The sequence below is a fragment of the Anguilla rostrata genome, chromosome 1, assembly GCF_018555375.3.
Source record: "Anguilla rostrata isolate EN2019 chromosome 1, ASM1855537v3, whole genome shotgun sequence".
NCBI classification, from domain to species: Eukaryota; Metazoa; Chordata; class Actinopteri; order Anguilliformes; family Anguillidae; genus Anguilla; species Anguilla rostrata.
Genome location: NC_057933.1, coordinates 74,945,880 through 74,964,439, shown reverse-complemented (window position 1 = coordinate 74,964,439; position 18,560 = coordinate 74,945,880). Strand labels below are relative to the sequence as shown.

The following is an 18,560-nucleotide window of genomic DNA, read 5'->3' as shown; positions in this document are numbered from 1 at the left end:
GTTTACATTTCTATAAACATTTATTGTTCATCCCCTTCCGCAAAATCGCTCCTCCTCAAAGCGAGCTCATACAAGCACTCCGTATTGTTTGAGGACGTCGGTGTATTTGGCGATTTTGCTCTCAACGTTCTTCTCGGCCACCTTCTTCAGCTTGAGCTCGGTCTTCTTCTTGCCGTAGCGCAGCTTGGCCTTCTCTTTCCTCTTCTCCTCCAGCGTGGCGGTGATGGCCTGGTACTTCCAGCCCACCTCGTGAGCAAGGCGTCCAAGCAGCGCAAACTGGTTCGCAGGAAGGAGTGGAGGACGGGGTGGGGAGGGGGTAGTGACAGGGGCAACAAAAAAAAAAAATTTCACCAAAGATTAGGGACAGCAAATGGATGCCTGCTCCATCTGAATCGTGCAGTGATATTTTTGATAAGTAAACTAGATTCAAGTACTGGCCCGCTCAAGTTAACAATAGGGGGGCAGTTTTTTTGGGGGGGGTTGTATTGCTGTTGGTCTCAGATGGTAGTGCATGTGAAGTATTCTCATGGTCGTTAAACTCGAATACTCAATGGTGGGAAATCATCACTGACGCTCAGCTCTAGTAGAGGTAAAATGGGCGATTCTGACAGGTCGAAATCACGTTGGCGCACTTCCTGTGGACTTACCTTACGGGTGGGCTTCAGCCGCACGATCTTCAGAGCAGCAGGCACCACCATACGCTTCCTCTGCACAGGGAGAACGCAACAAGCCATCAGCCGCGCATTCAAGATGGCCGCCTCCTCGCAGCAGAAAGCTACGTTCAATGTTGTCTCAGATATTATGAGGTTTTCTCACGTTGGATATTCGAACAAGGTAGGTAAGGTCATATTGGCATCATTGACAACATCATAGGCCCAAACGGGCTTGGGTTAGACGGGACACTTCAGTGTCCCAGTGGGGGGTGCACTCACTTTGTCATAAGGAGGGGGGATTCCGTCGAACACCTTCAGCCTGTCCAGCGCAGCCTGGCCTCTCTTGGTCTTATGGGGGAGCATGCCTGTTGGTTTGTGAGGGGGGGGGAAGCTTTTAGGACAGAAATTCAGAACAATTCTTGAAGAACATTTCAGCCTTTTTTGCCTCCCCATCAGAAGATTTCTTTATGTTCCAACTTCACTTCACATGTTACTTTTAACGATAACAGCATGTACATCCCAACGCCTTTTCAACATGTATGCTTTATATTTAAATGAAAAAAATAAAAGCACTGCATGGCAAGCACATCAAATAAACATACTGCATGCTCGACACCGCGATGAATGACACCCAAATTAGACTGTTAAACTCGAATACTCAACTCAACGTTCACAATATTCACATGCAGTACAGGTTGAACGCCTCTTTTTACGATTAGTAATTTGGCTTCGTACGCCTGCAAGGCTACCTATGTTTTCGTTATAACATAGTTATTGTATAACGGCATACTTTAGTGTATTTTTGTCTACTGGTTACTGTGGCAACACCGTGGCCCTTCCCCAGAACTCAGCAGTCAGATCCATAGTTTGGCTCATCAACGTGGGATCAGATTCGGGATAATGGGACTCATCATAGTTCAGGGAAGGGAGCCACCGCCACTCGAAACTTCGAAGGCACCACATCGGCCAATCGCTGCCGCCGCAACCCGTGACCTCACCTCTCACGGTCCTCCAGAAGATGCGGCTAGGAGCTCTGAAATGGTAGGGCCCACGGGAGGGGTTGGTGTTCATCCTTTTGCGGAGGAAAGCCAGGTATTTCACTGTTGAGAAGACGAAGAGCAAACGCACAGCAGTTAGCCAAAAGCCCACAGTCACCACCTTTAGCCAAGGTCAGCATCGCCCAGTATGAAGAAAGCATCACACTGTCCATAATTTTTTATTTATTTTTTAAAGCCAGTTTTCCTCCAATCTTCCTCAGCCATGTGAATGACTTTTCACACAGCCTAATAGTTTGTTTCATCTGAGCCAATTGGTCTGAAGCGAAGCCTACGTGGGCAGGGACCCATAGTTTAACCCACTCCAATGCAAACGCAACAACCCCAGTTATGAACTTATTAAAAAGTCACAGACAAGGGCCCGCATTTGTTCAGTGGCTTCTGGGACACAAACCTGTATGCTCTGAAGCGCACACAAAGAATAGTTTTGAGGTGCTTTGGAAACCAGCGCCATTTTGGCTCATACTGCTGTAGGTCTCAGATGGTAGTGCATGTCAGGTATTCTCATGGTCGTTAAACTCGAATACCAAACGGTGGGAAATCATCACCGACACTCAGCAGGAAGCAGGCACAGTCCAAGCAACCTCGCCAGCTGTGTGACAAACCCAGACGCGCAGTCTCGCCAAATTTAAAACGGTTCGCTCCAAAACAAACAAAGGTCCCAGGACACCCTTTGCTTGCTCAAGGCTAATGTCTGCCCAAGTCACAGAAACCCATGAACAATTGTCAGGGTTGCAACTGACCTACTGGGCCCAAAAACAAGAACAGGCACAGCTCACATTACGAAGCAGTCCAGTGGACTGAACTGCAAGACTGCTGACCCCTCACCCAGCCGGGTGATGTCATAGATGGGGGGCATTGTTTGGGAATAGCAGGAAAGCTGTAATGCAATGGGGTTTTTCCCATGATGCATTACGCGCACAGGCTTTTGTGCACACTTACGCATGTTCACACACAAAGTTTTAGGCAACAATAAAGTGACACCTAACTGATGTGTAAAGGGGAGACTGAGAATATTAGGCTGTAAGCCGCAGATGGGCGTGAGGACCGTTTCAGATGGAGCAGAAGTGGAGCTCGCGAAGGCGTGAAGAACAGAGTTCAGCATCAGGGCAGCCGAGGCAGAGGTTCTCAGCAGGACACGGATACTCAAATCTGGACCTCGAATCCAAATCAAGGCCATATTTCCTCCACCCACCCACCCCAAGGTAATTAACTTGACAAGTACTGCTACTGACTGGCCAGACTATTCACACCCGATGCAAAGGCAAAGGGAGGGTGGAAAACAAGCAGTACTTGGACATCGAGGGCTGTGAGCTGACCACCAGGGATGTAGGAGATCACAGGTTTTCCTTTTTTTTAACCAAACAAATTGACACTGACACGAACACATCAGCAGCTCCAGGGCGCTGCACCCAGACTCTTCACAACTTTGCGCACACACCTGCAACAGGACAGTTTGAGAGGGGGGATACTACTCACGTTTGTTGCGATAGAAGTTTCCGGAGATGTTGATCCCCTCACATCTTACCACCACAACTTTGTGGCCTGTAAAATGAGCATTCCAACATCAGACACACAAAAGGCTTATTTCCCATTAAAATACCATTTCCCAGGACTGCACTCTCCAACACACACACGTACATTTATATGTAGGTTAGAGCTTAACAGCAAACTGCTTTGCAGAGCAGTATAAATATTTCATTGGTCTAAAAACTAGCACTACATGTGTCCTGAATCAATTTCACAAAAATGCCTGGCAATTCACACTATACTAGGGACTAAAACAACCATTTCAACCAGTGCATTACTGAAATCTCTTGGCCTAAGATTCAAATTCTCTGCAAAACTCTACAATCGCCTTATTGGTTACACTTCGTGATCAGCAATAATGCCGGCCACTTTAACTACCGTTAAATCAATCCTAAATATGATTAAGAGTTAAGAATCCATCCCACGTGTTCACCCACGTCTGTGAAAGGCGAGTGGTCGGCGTGGCCAGCAACATTCTTTTGTGTAACCAGACTTAACGGTAATATTTATTTGTAAAAAAATCCAGTAGTCTTACCCAGCAGAACCTGCTTCGCCACAATGGCGGCCAGGCGACCAAGGAGATGCCCCCTGCCGTCAAGCAGCAGAACCTTTGAGAGTCCAGAGAAGACGTGGGTTAGGGAGACGAATCACCTGCAGCGTCGGACTTAACTTACAGCTAGCTAGCGCAAGCTACTTTACAGAGCTGCTTCATTGTCTCAGATGGTAGTGCATGTGAAGTATTCTCATGGTCGCTAAACTCGAATACCAACTTGTGGAAAAACATCACCGACAATCAGCAGTTTTGTTGCACTTAAACGTCGTTAATAAAGCCATTAGCTAAACGTGTGGTTAAGCACGGACGACGAGTCGCACGTCACGTTAACGTCTCGCCATCCCATGTCTGTACAATATAGCTTGAAATAATCGGTTGTGTCACAAAGTGCGGCGTTGAAATACAGCCATATAGTTTCATTTATCTAGGTTGGCCAGTGGTGAATGTTTCGCGTCTGCGCTCAACTGCACACAAACACCTAGCTAGCCAATGCCCAGGCCCAAGTTACCAGCATGAAATCACAACATTAACATGGCAAGAAACGTTAGTTTTCAGCGAAGAGCCACAAAATAGTAGAGTTTACTCAATAATTGAAATAACGAGAAAGGTCCTACATCAACACGATCTAAACATAATCTGTAGTCACTGTACAAGTACCCAGTTAAGCGCATGGGGCCTGGCGGCGTGTCACGATTACATCCGAGTAAATCCATGGACGTCAATGTGATCAAGCGGCAGCACAAGATAACCTCAAAATGTCATCATACAGCCACATAAATTCCACGGGATTTCACGAAACACAAAATAATACACAAAAGAACGCACACGCAGTATAAAAACACGGCAATCGTCACGTTTAGTTCCATTTTCCAGTCTGTTTTAGTGTAGCACCATCCCGTACCTTATTGAATCGGTCCGCCATGATGTCGGAAAAGAAAGGGCGACGGGGCTGCTTGCTGTAGAAATCAGGGGCGTGGGCGGAGCTTGTGCGGTGGAGAGACTCTAAATGTCATGCGCAATACCGCCCAACGAATAGCTATCACTTCGTTTTTACTACAAGTAAAGACGGAAATGACTGGTAGTGCGGAGACCTCGTGGCGCAACGGTAGCGCGTCTGACTCCAGATCAGAAGGCTGCGTGTTCAAATCACGTCGGGGTCATATTTATGGTTTTCCTCTTCCATCTTTTATAGTGTTCGTCTTCGACATTTACGTTACTCTCCCCGGTGATATGCTTAAAACTGTTCGACAGGCCTGATTGTCAAACCTGGATCCGCATTGTTTCCTTGCCTCCCGGATAAGTGCTCCGCGTTGTCCGTGGTGCGTAGTTTCCTACTACCGAACGAGCTGAAGTTCAACTCGATAGTAAGCTTGCTTGTTAACAAAAATGCATTTTCATCCTCACTGCAAACTGTTGTGGTACAAAATTATGAACTATTACAAAGCCAGAGTGGCTAATGTGCAGAGGATGAAAGCTACGTTGAACTTCTGCAAATCCATGTATTACACTACGCTTGTCCTAAGCGATTTTGCTAGAAAGGCTCCACAAAGTTTTTCCGTTTTCACATTCAAAGTTCAAGTAACTTTGGAACCCTTTTATCTTCCTTATGGGTTGCATTCCACCCTGAAGAGGGTTATGTACAACGTACTTTTAGTATCTGGAAAACTATAAAGGTGGACGTTGAACGTGAATTTGCCCGACTCCATTACCAATTGCACTTCAGACAACGCCTTTTCACACTTGCGCGCGCACACACCCATGAAAAAATAACTTCAAAAAAATATTTTAAACCACTCTGAATAGTTCCTGTAAGAGTACTACTCACGGTGTGAGCAGTAATCTCTCCATAATCACTATTTGCGCCAGTATTCCACGGGAACACACGATCTGTGGAGACTTCTGACATTGGCTTAATATCAATAACTTTATTTGTATAGCTTTTTCTCACAATTGGTCAAAGCTCTTTATACAAAGCACATACAAAAAATATATCAGCATTCTAAAGTCAGCAAAGTAAAACATCAACTATAAAAGCAGGAATATTCTGGTGGAACAAAAACATTTTCGGAGATTTCTGAAACGTAAGTTTTCGCACTACCCACTAAAGACGGAAAAGCTTAAAGCACACTTGTCTACGTGTTTTAACATGAAAAAGAATGGGCCACAAAATGGAAGATTGTTGCTTGCAGGTTTATGTTCACCAAGATACCAGCATTTAGCCGTTCTTCAGTTTGTGCAACTGGAAACATTTCTGAATGAGGCTGAATGGCAAAGTATTTAATATGCACTGAAAAAATATCACCAAAAAAAGGAAATGAAAACTTAATTTTTGGAAAATAACAGGTGTATTTTATTGTCTGACTCGAGTGTGTACAGTCACAAATCACACATGAGACGAGTAACAATGAAAACTGTGCAGGTTTCACCGAGTCAGGTCCGGCTTTGGAATCTCAGATTTGATTTGTCAGACATCTTTTTTTGTGGTCGTGCAGAGGGTGGAGAAGGGGGGTTGGGCAGGGGGTGGGAGGAATGGGGTATCTGCCTAGCGATGTCAGTCATCGTGCTTGAGCTTCCGGATCTTTCCCACGTGCCTGTCGATCTCTCTCTGCATTCGCTCGATCTCCTTCTTGTGGTGGTCGATCTCCTCCTGGTGGTGCTGCTTGAGGGCAGCCAACTGCTCCTGCTCCTTCATCCTATGGGGGGGGGGGGGGTAACCATGGTAACACAGCCGCAGCATCATCTTATGGTGCATCGCTTTGGGCAAGGGGGTTGTGATCTGGATCCGACTGGCCAATGCAGTAATGCGGCTGTTAAGCCAGCAGGACAGATGTGCGTTAACCTGCCATCCCTTCTGCATAACCTGACCACCTTTACTGAGAGAGTACAGCGGTCCACACGAGGAAACCACTGGCACCGGATTACAGCAGGTCCTGGTAGAGACACTGACCCCTCAGGTGACCACACATGCAAAGGGTAGGTGGACCACGGGGGAAAGGGGGGATATATGGCATAGGGACAGATAGAGAGCGAGGTAGAGAGAGACGGAAAGAGAGGGAGAGGAAGAAGAGGGGGAGGGAGGGAGGGAAAGGGAGAGGAAGAAGGGGAGGGAGGGAGGGAGAGACAGAGGAAGAGAAAAGTCTGCTGGGATGCTGTGCTCACCTGAAGTAGCGCTCCTCCTCGGCTGCCTGCTTCTTTCCAAAGGCTCCGCCCGCCTCTCTCACAGATCCCCCGCCCCCTCCGCCCTTTCCAGCTCCTTTACCCAGCTCGCCCAGCTGCATCATGGGATACACGGGCGTATCACACAGACGCGCAATCGTACAGCAACGGACACGTGCAGACACACCGTCACACAAACAGACACGCAAGCACACACGAACAGACATGCACAAGCAATGTGGGTTATGTTACGTACCGCAGGTATGCCAAAGACAACAGCATCTTCGAAAAGTCATCATAATACTGGACATTTAATAACTTTCCATGCAGTGATGTATGTGTCAACAGTGCCCAGAAGTCAGTCATTTAAGGTTTTGACTACATTGACTCACAGAATGATTTCTTGAGCTCAAGAGACTGCTTGTTCTGAGTCTAGTCAAATACAAGCTAAACATAATTGTATTAGGAATGTAGTTCTATTTACTGAACAAAAAAGTGTGTCAAATATCAACACAGACAGCGGCCTACAGAAATTCAGTTTAACAACCCTGAAATATACCATCACTGTTTCTGCAGACTGGAGTTGTATAATTTGATGGTGTCCTCTGTACACAAGGGAATCTCAACAACATATGCCAAACTGTGTGCGTGTGTGTGACAAGCAAAAACGGTTCAACAGGGGAGGTCGGTGACAGTGCTTTTTCAGAGACGCTTGTGAGAAGGTAATCAGGTTTAAAACCATCCCAGCCAACGTTGCTGACATGTAGTGGCAATGTTATCACTGTGACAAAACATTTCAGTAACACTGTGAAACCATTTTGTGTATCCCTACACCGGTCAAAGTGTTGCGCAAGTTTGTTGACGATTGTTTGCTGGACACGGTCCGGTGTAACAGCGACACGAAAGTACCTGTGGGCATTCAGCAAGCGACACGGCCGTGCAGACGACAGCACAATAACGTCACATTGGGGACCTGTTGTTGACTATTGTGCGGGACAATGCATTCTCAGTCTAAAGGCCGCCTATAAATGGATCTTAATGGTTTCAGTCGCTATTCTCCCACGTGTGCGATGTAGGCAATTTAATAAAATTCATCTGCTATTACCCAGTTCGTCCACACAACAGACGGTAAATTTATTTAACGCAGAAATGATGTACAATATACGGAAATTGCATGTGTTATAGTGTAGCTGCATCGACCGCAAACAGCAGCACCAGCCTGTTAAATAATTTGTGGGTAACAGCTGAAGTGTGGCAAGGGTTGAAACAGCTCTTATGTCCTAGACAAACGACCAACTCCACTTACAGTAGCGTCGCACGTCTGTTTTACCACTGCCTTCCCTATTCTGAGGTTCAGCGCCCACGGTTTACGCGCATGTCCGCTGACCCTCTTCGACAATGTCAACCAACTGTTAGAACTAATCTCGAATGAAACTGAAGAGCTAGCTGTGTGCGTGGCTGCGATGTGCAACCAACAACAGCTTTCAAACTGATAAAATCACGACCGCATTCTGTGCAGCATAGCTGACGTTATTAAGAGTTGCGGTCAACAACACACTGCACGAACAACGGGTTTTAGCAAGCAGTGCCACAATTATACATTAAATCAATTATGTTTACACAAGGCAATGCAACAAAACGTTAAGACTGGGTTCAGTGTCAAAATAACACAGTGGCGATGAGCTATTAATCTGAACCGTGTATTTCCAAAACATTTGCCCTTGGCAATATCGTTTTAATATCGGGACGGCACAAAATTATTCCGCTTATTAACAGCTCGTGTAAAATGTGTGGTCGGCTACACTATTACCTGGTCGGATGACATCCTGATCTGCGTGGCCAGGAAGCCCCTAAAATTCAGTCTTAGTAGTCTCGCCATGCCTAGGCCAGTGGTACCAATGAATACGAGTGTCTCAGTTTGCCCTTGTCCATTTTCATGGAACAAGGCCAGCAAGGAATCTACCATTTACTCACACGGGGTGGATACAAAAAATAGGATGTGTAATGCTGCGCACGGTTATTTGAGATTCTCTTAATGAAAATAAACAGTAAACTATAAAAAAAAATATATTTGAATAATGAAAGGCTTAGACTTTAAAAGTCGTTCAGGAAACGCATTTAAAGACTTAATCAATAACCCTGCTTAATGGTATGGTCGGCACGTGGGCAACAGTTTATATTTGTCGTTTTTGGTACTTTTAAAGTACCTGAGCACTAGAGGGCGCTAATTAAATGGGACAAGAATCGGGAACCCAGGGTTAGCAAATATTTTGTGAAGGTTTCCAGAATGGGACCGTTCTTATACATTTATCATACAAACGTTTTTATAAAGTCGTTATACACAGACTTGACATACACTATTCGGGGTGGCTGTGTTCATTAGACCTAAAAACAGGTGCGTGAAGACCCAGCTAACTCAAAATGGTTGAGACAAAATGCCGACATGAGGATTCTTTTCTTAAAAAGTGCACTCAGGTCACTTTGCCAAGGCAAAGGAGTAAACGTAATGTATTTTGATTAGTCTTGAGAGCGGTCTGAACAACCAGCAACCATTGCAATTAGTAATGTTAGAATAAATAGGCGACAAATCTACATTGCGTTTATGGGTTGTAAAGTATCCAATCCCCCTACGTAGGGAACCAGGGACAATTCATCCTATTGTACATAGGCATGCATGCCACAGCAAAAGAACTCCAGATACAATTCATGACAGGGGTTGTGTCTCACATTTTTTCAGGGACACAAATGTTCTAGAATAAACCTGAGATATCCAAAGAATCAGACTGACATAATTTTACAGCGCAGAAGACATACAAGCATATTCTCTTAACTTTTCATATGTATCAATCTCATTTTGCTATTATTCATTTAACTTTAGAGATTGGCTCCAACATCACTTCCTGTTAATCAGCATGGAGTTCCTGTGTGAAACGTCACTGATATGTTGCAGTTTGCACACTTCTTAGAATGCAGATAGTCACTGTAGTCTTGTCTTTGCTGACAACCTTCAATCCATGACAGGTGCACCTTTGGATGGAAATATTTTGTGATATGCTATTAAATAATGTACTGTTCGAACACAATTTGTAAAAATATGATTACTTATGCTATTCAATAATTTATCATTCATACAAAACTTGTAAGATTAGCTATTGTTCAACACTATTGTACTAAAAGTACTATCCACTCAAAACTGAAACAACAGTTTTATCAGGAAATAAAGAAAGCCTAAGAATGCTTTGCACAGCACTTTATAAAAGCATTGTTACATCTATACTCACATTTGGCAACTGATCCCACCACAATAAACCACATTTCTTGCTTTTGCATCTAAAAAAGTTTCACATGATCAGGCCTCAGAATAAACCAAGGCAAAAATGTCTGATATGTCTTACAAAATTGAGGAATGATAAAACCTTTTTTACTTCAAAAATAACTTGCCAAAAATGTGCAACAATCATACATTCTGTCATTGTGATGTTTTTATTCACAATGTTGCAAGAAAAGTACATCATTTAAGTTTCAGATCAAACACAAGATTGACGTGGTGTGCGAGGGTGCTTTCTGTTGGCTTGTGAAGCACTGCATTCTGGGATATGACCCCTTTTCCCTCCAGAGCAGTAAGACAGGAACCAAACCCGCACCGCACATCCCCCCACCACACGCACGCACGCACGCAGGCACAGAAACACAAAAGAAACTAAACAAGTTCAAAAACACAAAAACAGGAAATTCTGATCCAATTTAAATATCCCTCCAAGTCCTCGTTTGCCATTGATAAGACAACCCAAAATTAAATATTTACACTTCTAACAGTAAGACCCATTTTCTTTCATTTTCAGATTTATTTAAATTTTTATTTTACAAAAAAAAAGGGCATAAAAAGAACTCTAATGCAAGTTACAAATTATCGATGCCGCAACGTAAAATAAACTTTATTTATATTTTCTTGTTTTCGCAGCTTTCCTAAGCCCCAGCGGAACTCTAAAAAGCAGGGCTGACAGGTGAACGTTGCACGGAGCTGACAGGTGAGCGTTAAGCGGAGCATGCTCAGGGCCGTGGTGGCTGGCTCAGTCCGACCTCGCCGCTGGCTGGAACAAACGCCTTCTGCTCAGAGCCCAAACCCCCGGGCGGCCATTTTCTGGGTCCCTCGCTCACTCTCGCACGCAGACGCACGCGGCCACACCCGCACGTACGCACGTGCACATGCGCATACGTACGACAAACCGCATATGCGCATACGTACGCAAACACATACGCACACATGCACGCGTATGCACACGCACACGACTCCATGCAGATCATGCCGGTCAGGTTGCTCCGACTTGCCCGTCGAAGGTCGTTTCACTCTCAAGCCGTTCAACGTCCACACGAAACACATCCTTAGATTAACTAAATTAAACACTTCTGCTGGGTCGAGTCTGCCAGTAGACACACCTCCGCCCCTCCCTCCCTCCCCTACCAATCAATAAAATTCATACAAGCAGGAATTAGGTGAGAGACTGTAAGAGAACAACATCTAATTTAAACGGTACGTTAGGGTAAAATTAATGGAAGGACTTCACAAGGTTGCAATTAAACTGATATCCCAAATTGTGGGGCAGCGGGGATTTTAAAACAATAATAAAAAAATTATTGCAGTAAAAATAAACAGATCAGAAACGCAGGAGGTAGGTATCCCTGCAGAACTCGGAACTGTTGCCACGGCGACAAACGAGCCCGTCCGAATCGGAGCCCCCTGCTCGCAGAGAAGCCCAGGCCGCAGAGGGTCACCTGAAGGGTTCGGGTTTCACCTGAGGGGGGAGGGGTGGGGGTGGGGGACGGGATGGGGGGGGGGGATCGCTCACAGCAGCGTCTCACCTGTGCGCGTTTTCATCAACGCTCAAAGAAAGGAGCCAGTGGAAGAGAGGAGAGATGACAGGGAGAGACGGAGAGAGGAAGAGAGAGAGAAAGAAAGACATGGAGGCAGAGGGAAACAGCACAAGAAAGAGAAACAGCATGAGAGGCAGAGAGAAAGAGATAGAAAGAGACAGTGAGCGAAAGTGTGAGAAAGATAGAGAGAGTGAGTGAAGGTGATGATGTCATGGGGGCTGGGAGGTCCTGGGGAGGCCCCTGGGGGCCAGCGGGGGGCGGAGCCTCTGGCCGGGGGGGCGTCAGTCCCGTTTGGGCCCGCCCAGTGCCCGCAGGCGCTCCAGCAGAGGGGGGTGAGAGTAGTGCCAGGTGGAGAAGAGCCAGTCAGCCACGGGGAAGCCCAGGTTGTCCTTGTTGAGCTTGATGAGGGCGGAGTAGAGCTCCGAGGCGCGGCCCATGGCCAGCGCGAAGGCGTCGGCCTGGAACTCGAACCGGCGGCTCAGCACCGTCAGGCAGAACGACAGCAGCTGCAGGAGGAGGGAGAGGCGGGGGTTACCCGCCGGGAACCAATCAGCTTCGCCCAGCATTTACAGTCACAATGGGCCACTTCAGGAGCTTACGACAGGGGTGTCCGGTCTTTTCCGGAAAGGGCCGGTGTGGGTGCAGGGTTTTTGTTTCACTCCAGCACTACCACAGCTCCCAGCTAGCACTGATCATTCTCACGATGTGGCTGCCATGTAGTGGCAATGTTACAACGCTGACAAAACATTCCAGTGACATTGTGACAACGTTCTGTGTTAGCAGCGCTTATTCTACTGATCAAGGTCTTGATTGAAGACCTCGATTTGTTCATTGGCTGAATCGGGTCAGCGAATAACCCCCGCAGTGTGACAGGCGATCAGCCAGTGATCAGCCAGCGATCAGCCACTACAGACACAGTTCCACTACTCACAATAAATATGCAAGTATCATTATTAGTAACTGTAGAATGATTAGCATGATTTTAATAATAAAATGTTACCTCATTGTAGGGAGAGAAGATGAACTGGAAAATGATCATCAGGCCAATCAGAGTGGGCTGGCTGTCATGGAAACCGAAAGCCAAGAAGAGCTCTTTCCGACCAATCAGGACAGCGAACAGGAAAAAGCACAGGAAGGAGTTCATCTGTTTGGCAGAGACAGAAAGAGAGGGCGGGAGAGAGAGGGGGGTTAGAAAGAGAAAGAGAGAAAAAGAGAGAGAATGTTACCATTACAATTTGCAGCTTAAAGATCTGAGAACCTCTATTCCATAAACTCTTACACTCATAAGCTCACTCTAAGCTCAAGCTAACCAATACATTTATATTCTACATTTAGCAGGCAGAGAGCACCACGTGTATATGTGGACAGTGCAGTAACTGAAGCCTGGTTCCCAGGGCAAAACAGAGCTCTGTAACATCTAGCACACCTGGGACCGGAACCTACCTGTCTGAGAGCACATGAGTGGGGCCTACCTGTCTGAGAGCCCATGAGCGGGGCCTACCTGTCTGCTTTAGGACGCGAGCGGGACCTACCTGTCTACTTTAGGACGTGAGTGGGGCCTACCTGTCTACCTCAGGACGTGAGTGGGGCCTACCTTTCTGCTTCAGGACGCAAGCGGGGCCTACCTGGCTGAGAGCACATGAGCGGGGCCTACCTGTCTGCTTTAGGATGCGAGCGGGACCTACCTGTCTACTTTAGGACATGAGTGGGGCCTACCTGTCTACTTTAGGACGAGAGCGGGGCCTACCTGGCTGATGACGATGTTCTTGACGGTGTGGCCCAGTTTCCAGTGGCCCAGCTCGTGCCCGAGGACGGCCAGGACCTCGGGGTTGTTGCAGCCCTGCTTCTTATTCTGCACAGGGGGGGGTGAGAGAGGAGGAAACGTGTGAGGTCACGCATGTCCCATCTTATCCCACCACTGTGGTGCTTATTTGAGTGTAATGTTACTCAATAGTAGCTTTAGCGGTGTTGCATGTGTGTGCGTCCGCGTCTGTGTGCGTGTGTGTGTGTGTGTGTGTGTGTGTGCATGTGCGTGCACAGGCGTGTGTGTAAGTGCATGTGAGTGTGTGTGTGTGTGTGTGCATGTGCGTGCGCAGGCGTGTGTGTAAGTGCATGTGAGTGTGTGTGTGTGTGTGTGCCTGAGTGTGTCTGTGTTAGTGTGCGTCTGTGCGTGGCCTCTCCCTGACCTTAGGCTTGGGTTTGGGCTTGCTTTCGGCCTCGTTCTCCTCGCCTCGCTCGCCCTCCTCGTTGCGCTCGCCGTCGGCCCCCCCGGCCTTGTTGAGGGGGGAGTAGTCCTCCAGCAGCGTGTCGAACAGCACGATGCGCTTGTTCTTGAAGAAGCCGTAGAAGTAGGCGTTGCTGTGCGACGACCGCTTGGACCCTAGAAACAGCGGCACCGAAAACATCAGTTCCTCGTACTGCATCACATTAGCTCATGCACTTGAACAGGAGAAATGCCAAACCAAGCACACAAGTGCATCCCAACAGCTTAACCAGAACAGCAGTAACTACAGAAAAAACACACAGCTTCAGTTTATCATACAGTATGTTTGTACAAACCACGGAAGTCATATTTGCACAAGGAAAATCAGGTAATAATTAAACTGGGCAAAAAAAGAGTAAAAGTCTGACATCCCTTAGTGCAACATATCCGTCTTTGAATTTCAAAGTCTTTCCAATTAAAAACTTCTCTTTTAGAGACTTTGGAATTTTCTGGACAGACTTTTTCATCCTTCACTAGAAAAGACATGCATCTTAGATGGCTTCAATAAATCAAACAACATAATAATCACTACAGGGGAAAAAACACACGGATAACCTATAAAGTGTGGTAAGATCACCTTCCACCCCACACATGCGTAACCTGTAAAGTGTGATAGGATCACCTTCCACCCCACAGATGTGTAACTGTAAATTGTTACCTTCCACCACGTAGACTTTGGTGAGAGGGAAGCTGATGGATTTGGCCATGCTCTCTATCTCCTCCTTCAGCTCGCCCTCTGGCAGCGGCGTGAACTTGTCAAAGAGGGGGGCGATGTAATCCGCATAGATAGTGACCAGCACCTGCATGACACACAGAGAGGGCAGTCACATGACCAGTCCCGCATGAACGTGCGGTCCCACGTGATCGTGCGGTCACATGACTGTGTGATCACATGATCTGACCCACATGACTGTGCGATCTGTCCCATCCTGCAGCCCTTTTCCCAGGATCTTGTGTGTGTGTGGAAGGAAGACTCACCAGAGTGAGCCCCAAAGTGAAGAAGACTCACCAGAACAAACCGCGCAGTGAGGAAGACTCACCAGAGAGACGGCGAGGGTGAAGAGCCAGGCGTAGATGAAGAAGTAGTCGCCGCCGATCTTTATGATGTGGAGCAGCAGTGCGGTGACGGGCAGGAGGATGCACTGCGTCACAGCGAACTTCTTCAGCGCGTCCTTCAGGAAGAAGCCGAGGGTCTGGGGGGAGGGGGGGGACAGGGCAGACAGGGAGAGGCGGTCAGTCACACACACACACACACACACACACACATCAGGGCCAGAGCCAATTCCATTTCAATTCACACAGCTCAGAACATGAGAACATAACAACTAAACAAAGGTTGCAAAGTGTGTCCACAGAGAAAATACAATGAAAACAGCAAAATGACAAATATAAATGTAAAACTAAATTACAGACAAAAAATAGATAAACAAGAAGATAACAGCAATTATAAAAACACCAGTTTAAACAGACAGGTTTTCAAAAGTTCTTAAGAAAACGTAAAACAGACTCAGCAGATCGGATGGTAAAGGGGGGGGGGGGTGCCAAGACAAAAAAATGAAATTTAATTTGTTCATTTAATAAAAACAGTATATTTATCTTCTCAACACATTAATTATTTTCCTGAATCAAAATGGAATTGTACCAAACACTAAAAGACATACAATAAACATAGGAAGTCAACGAGGGGTCACACATTAGACTGTGTGTCACTGCAAACGGGGGATTCTGTCCTGCATTCAGATACAGATCTGAGGCAGCGTTAGTCCCGACGTCAAACGACGTCTGAAGACCCACCTCTTCAGGCTGCACCTCTCTCCATCCCTCCCTTCCCCCCGTAAATGACTAAACTTAGGGTTGTAACTAGGCAGCTGTTTCATAGGTTACTTAGTTGATGCGCCTGTCTTAACGACTACTTGTATTTTTATTTATTTTTATTTTTCCATAGATTGCGTTGTTGCCGTTCTCGTTGTTAGTGTTAATCAGTTTAACCATCAGGGTCCAAGTTGAACTATGCGGTTGTTCCCTGTACTTGGACCGGTACTTCTCTCTAGGGGTTTCGTCATACTTGTTCCTGGTTATGGTTATACACTTTGTTGTACGTCGCTCTGGATAAGAGCGTCTGCCAAATGCCTGTAATGTAATGTAATGTAATGTAATGTCCCAGACTCCAGAGAGCCGGGCTCTGACTACCTGACTCCTGCTCTGCAGCCAGGTTACATTTGTGGACGACTGGAGCGTAGCTTAACAGTAAGGAAACCGGGGTTGCCAGTTTGATTCTGAGGTTGAGGCACAGTCCTTGTACCCTTGAGCAAGACACTTAAGGTGAATTGCTTTAAAAAACATCCAGCTATAAAAATGTATTGTATGTTGTTGTTATTATTATTATTATTATTATTATTATTATTATTAATTATAATAATAAGAAGAAAAAGAAGAATAAGGATCAGAGTGGCTGCCAGTAGCCTCAGTGTACGCGTGGCGTGAACGCACCTGCTGATTAAAGCCATGCTTCTCTTCGATGATGAAGGTGTTGTACAAGCTCCAGGGAAGGCCCGTGAAGGCGCTGAAGAGCGTGGCCAGCATGAGGAAGATGAGGGACTGAGAGATCTGGGGAAACAAGCAGGCCACGGAGAACTTCAGGACACACGTTCATGGAGACAGAACATTCATGGTTCCTTCCACTGGGGAAGCAAGCAGCTGACCAGACAGACATTTAATGTCTCCACAGAGAAGACACACTTCACTAAACACGTTTTTTTACCAACTCGATCTTTTCACCTGTCAATAAATGTAATAACAGAATTCACATCCATCCTAGAGAGGATTAGATAGAGGACTGGTTATACCCACTGAACTGTAATGAATTGCTTCTACCCAAAAGATTCGACTTGCACTCACCTCATACTCGGGCCCCAGTCCAAATCGCGCCATGACAGCTCCAGATACGCTCCAGAGGAACGGGATTCCGCCCAGCAGCAGGATCAGCTGCGCAAACACCATAGAAACCGTTTAATTCACAACGGCCCACGCTGCCAGGACACAATATTGAGGCATTGCAAGTAACAACGATCCTAAGTAGTGTACACTGAGCGGTGTACGTCATGTGTACCGGATTTTTTTCATTCATAATCTTTAATTACGCATTGTCAATTTGCAAGCCGACAATAGGAGACCAGGTTGACAACTGTCAGAGAGCTGTGCTCCAAAGCGTATGCCCACTTCATTTAATGCAGCTTAAGTACTGTAAATCACTCGGCTGACGCTACCCACCGTTCCCTCGGTCTCGGAGTAAAGTCCAGACCAGAAACCGAAGTTGCTTTTGTCCAGCTGGTAGAGGCGCGATTTCTCGAAGGTGTCCGAGTCCATGATCTTCCCCAACTCCACCGGAACACGAGTAGTCGACTTGTATATCCTCCGCTAAGGTTTTAAAAGTAATCATCTTCAAATCGAACTAAACAAATCCGGTCACTTATACATTTTTAAACAACCAAACACCAATATTACATTCGGCAAACTCGCGTTTTCCCACTGCGTAGAACAAACTATTTACGTGTCCACGAAGCGGCTACCTCAAATTCAGCTCAATCTAAATCTAAACCTACCTTAGAAGTCACGAAACGCTACATCTGAAATTGAATATACATTTTTTAATATTATTCAAGTCACGTGATTTTAAAAAGTGACGTTGATCTTTGATAGTGATCATGCAGCAAACGCGCTAAGGTTAAGAAGCAAGGTAGGCTAACTAAGCAAGGTGATGTCTGATGATGGTAGCCCGTCTAGCTAATGATCCAACGATATAACGTTGGCTCGTGTCACAAAACCGCTCCCTTTTGAACTTACCTGTCTGTGGGCTAGATAGGCCTCCCATAGATACACTGTCCATGAAAACACCAGAACGGCATAAAATATCTTATTTTCGATAGAAAGTTCAGATATTGTTTGAAGCATCTTTCACTTCGCTAAGGGTGCTTTCCCTTCCTGCTAGTCCGCTAGGTCTTCCAATGTTCTCGCAAAATAGGCTACACGTTTCCCAGTCTCACCAAAATGTTTCTTAAGAGTCAAAGACCTGAGCTTGGCGTGTATTTTTGCAACAGGATTTTGCATACAATCATTTAGATGAAAATATATTTTAAATATCCACACATTTATGAAAAGACGGCTTATTTTATAGCTAACAATGACAACTCATGCTATTTCTCTTCCCGTTTCCATTCATGCTAGTAGCCAGTTCTGTACGTGTTTCGGTCCCCACCTACAACTAGTGCACCAACAACTCCGTTCCGTTACACAAGAAACTGGTTCCTACCAGCTTATTAAGTGATAATCAGTGAACGTTTTTAGATCGAAACGTGGACCTTTTTATTTGCTAGTCATTTATGGCCAGATACATTAACGATTCATTTATGCTTGGATGCTTTAACATGTCAGAATAATCACAACATTTAATAGTGCCACATTATTTATGCGTTTCAGTA

General features: G+C 46.0%; 3 protein-coding genes and 6 non-coding genes across 9 annotated transcripts; 1 reads left to right on the top strand and 8 right to left on the bottom strand.

The window, feature by feature from the left end:
- Nucleotide 1: 1 nt before the first annotated feature.
- Nucleotides 2-4,780, bottom strand: rpl13a (ribosomal protein L13a). The gene is made up of 7 exons (XM_064301260.1): nt 4,693-4,780; nt 3,774-3,846; nt 3,188-3,253; nt 1,652-1,753; nt 933-1,018; nt 648-707; nt 2-276 (listed from the first exon to the last, which is right to left on the bottom strand). Exons 1-7 carry the CDS (start codon nt 4,711-4,713, stop codon nt 67-69), a joined length of 618 nt encoding a protein of 205 aa, XP_064157330.1. The 5' UTR covers nt 4,714-4,780; the 3' UTR covers nt 2-66.
- Nucleotides 492-576, bottom strand: LOC135242133 (small nucleolar RNA Z195/SNORD33/SNORD32 family). Its single transcript, XR_010326238.1, has one exon. It is a non-coding gene; the product is annotated as a small nucleolar RNA Z195/SNORD33/SNORD32 family (small nucleolar RNA).
- Nucleotides 786-867, bottom strand: LOC135242144 (small nucleolar RNA SNORD34). The gene has a single exon (XR_010326244.1). It is a non-coding gene; the product is annotated as a small nucleolar RNA SNORD34 (small nucleolar RNA).
- On the bottom strand, nt 1,498-1,572 carry LOC135242171 (small nucleolar RNA SNORD50). The gene has a single exon (XR_010326261.1). It is a non-coding gene; the product is annotated as a small nucleolar RNA SNORD50 (small nucleolar RNA).
- On the bottom strand, nt 2,180-2,264 carry LOC135242135 (small nucleolar RNA Z195/SNORD33/SNORD32 family). The gene has a single exon (XR_010326240.1). It is a non-coding gene; the product is annotated as a small nucleolar RNA Z195/SNORD33/SNORD32 family (small nucleolar RNA).
- Nucleotides 3,949-4,032, bottom strand: LOC135242128 (small nucleolar RNA Z195/SNORD33/SNORD32 family). The gene has a single exon (XR_010326236.1). It is a non-coding gene; the product is annotated as a small nucleolar RNA Z195/SNORD33/SNORD32 family (small nucleolar RNA).
- A 99-nt stretch (nt 4,781-4,879) lies between the features above and the next one.
- trnaw-cca (transfer RNA tryptophan (anticodon CCA)) lies at nt 4,880-4,951 on the top strand. Its single transcript has one exon. It is a non-coding gene; the product is annotated as a tRNA-Trp (tRNA).
- A 1,166-nt stretch (nt 4,952-6,117) lies between these two features.
- atp5if1b (ATP synthase inhibitory factor subunit 1b) lies at nt 6,118-8,910 on the bottom strand. Its single transcript, XM_064301274.1, has 3 exons — nt 8,758-8,910; nt 6,951-7,063; nt 6,118-6,484 (listed from the first exon to the last, which is right to left on the bottom strand). Exons 1-3 carry the CDS (start codon nt 8,824-8,826, stop codon nt 6,343-6,345), a joined length of 324 nt encoding a protein of 107 aa, XP_064157344.1. The 5' UTR covers nt 8,827-8,910; the 3' UTR covers nt 6,118-6,342.
- Nucleotides 8,911-10,411: 1,501 nt separating this feature from the next.
- Nucleotides 10,412-18,372, bottom strand: zmpste24 (zinc metallopeptidase, STE24 homolog). Its single transcript, XM_064301245.1, has 10 exons — nt 17,926-18,372; nt 17,353-17,499; nt 16,981-17,067; nt 16,573-16,689; nt 15,123-15,275; nt 14,741-14,882; nt 14,006-14,199; nt 13,567-13,671; nt 12,820-12,963; nt 10,412-12,325 (listed from the first exon to the last, which is right to left on the bottom strand). Exons 1-10 carry the CDS (start codon nt 18,031-18,033, stop codon nt 12,101-12,103), a joined length of 1,422 nt encoding a protein of 473 aa, XP_064157315.1. The 5' UTR covers nt 18,034-18,372; the 3' UTR covers nt 10,412-12,100.
- Nucleotides 18,373-18,560: the final 188 nt, after the last annotated feature.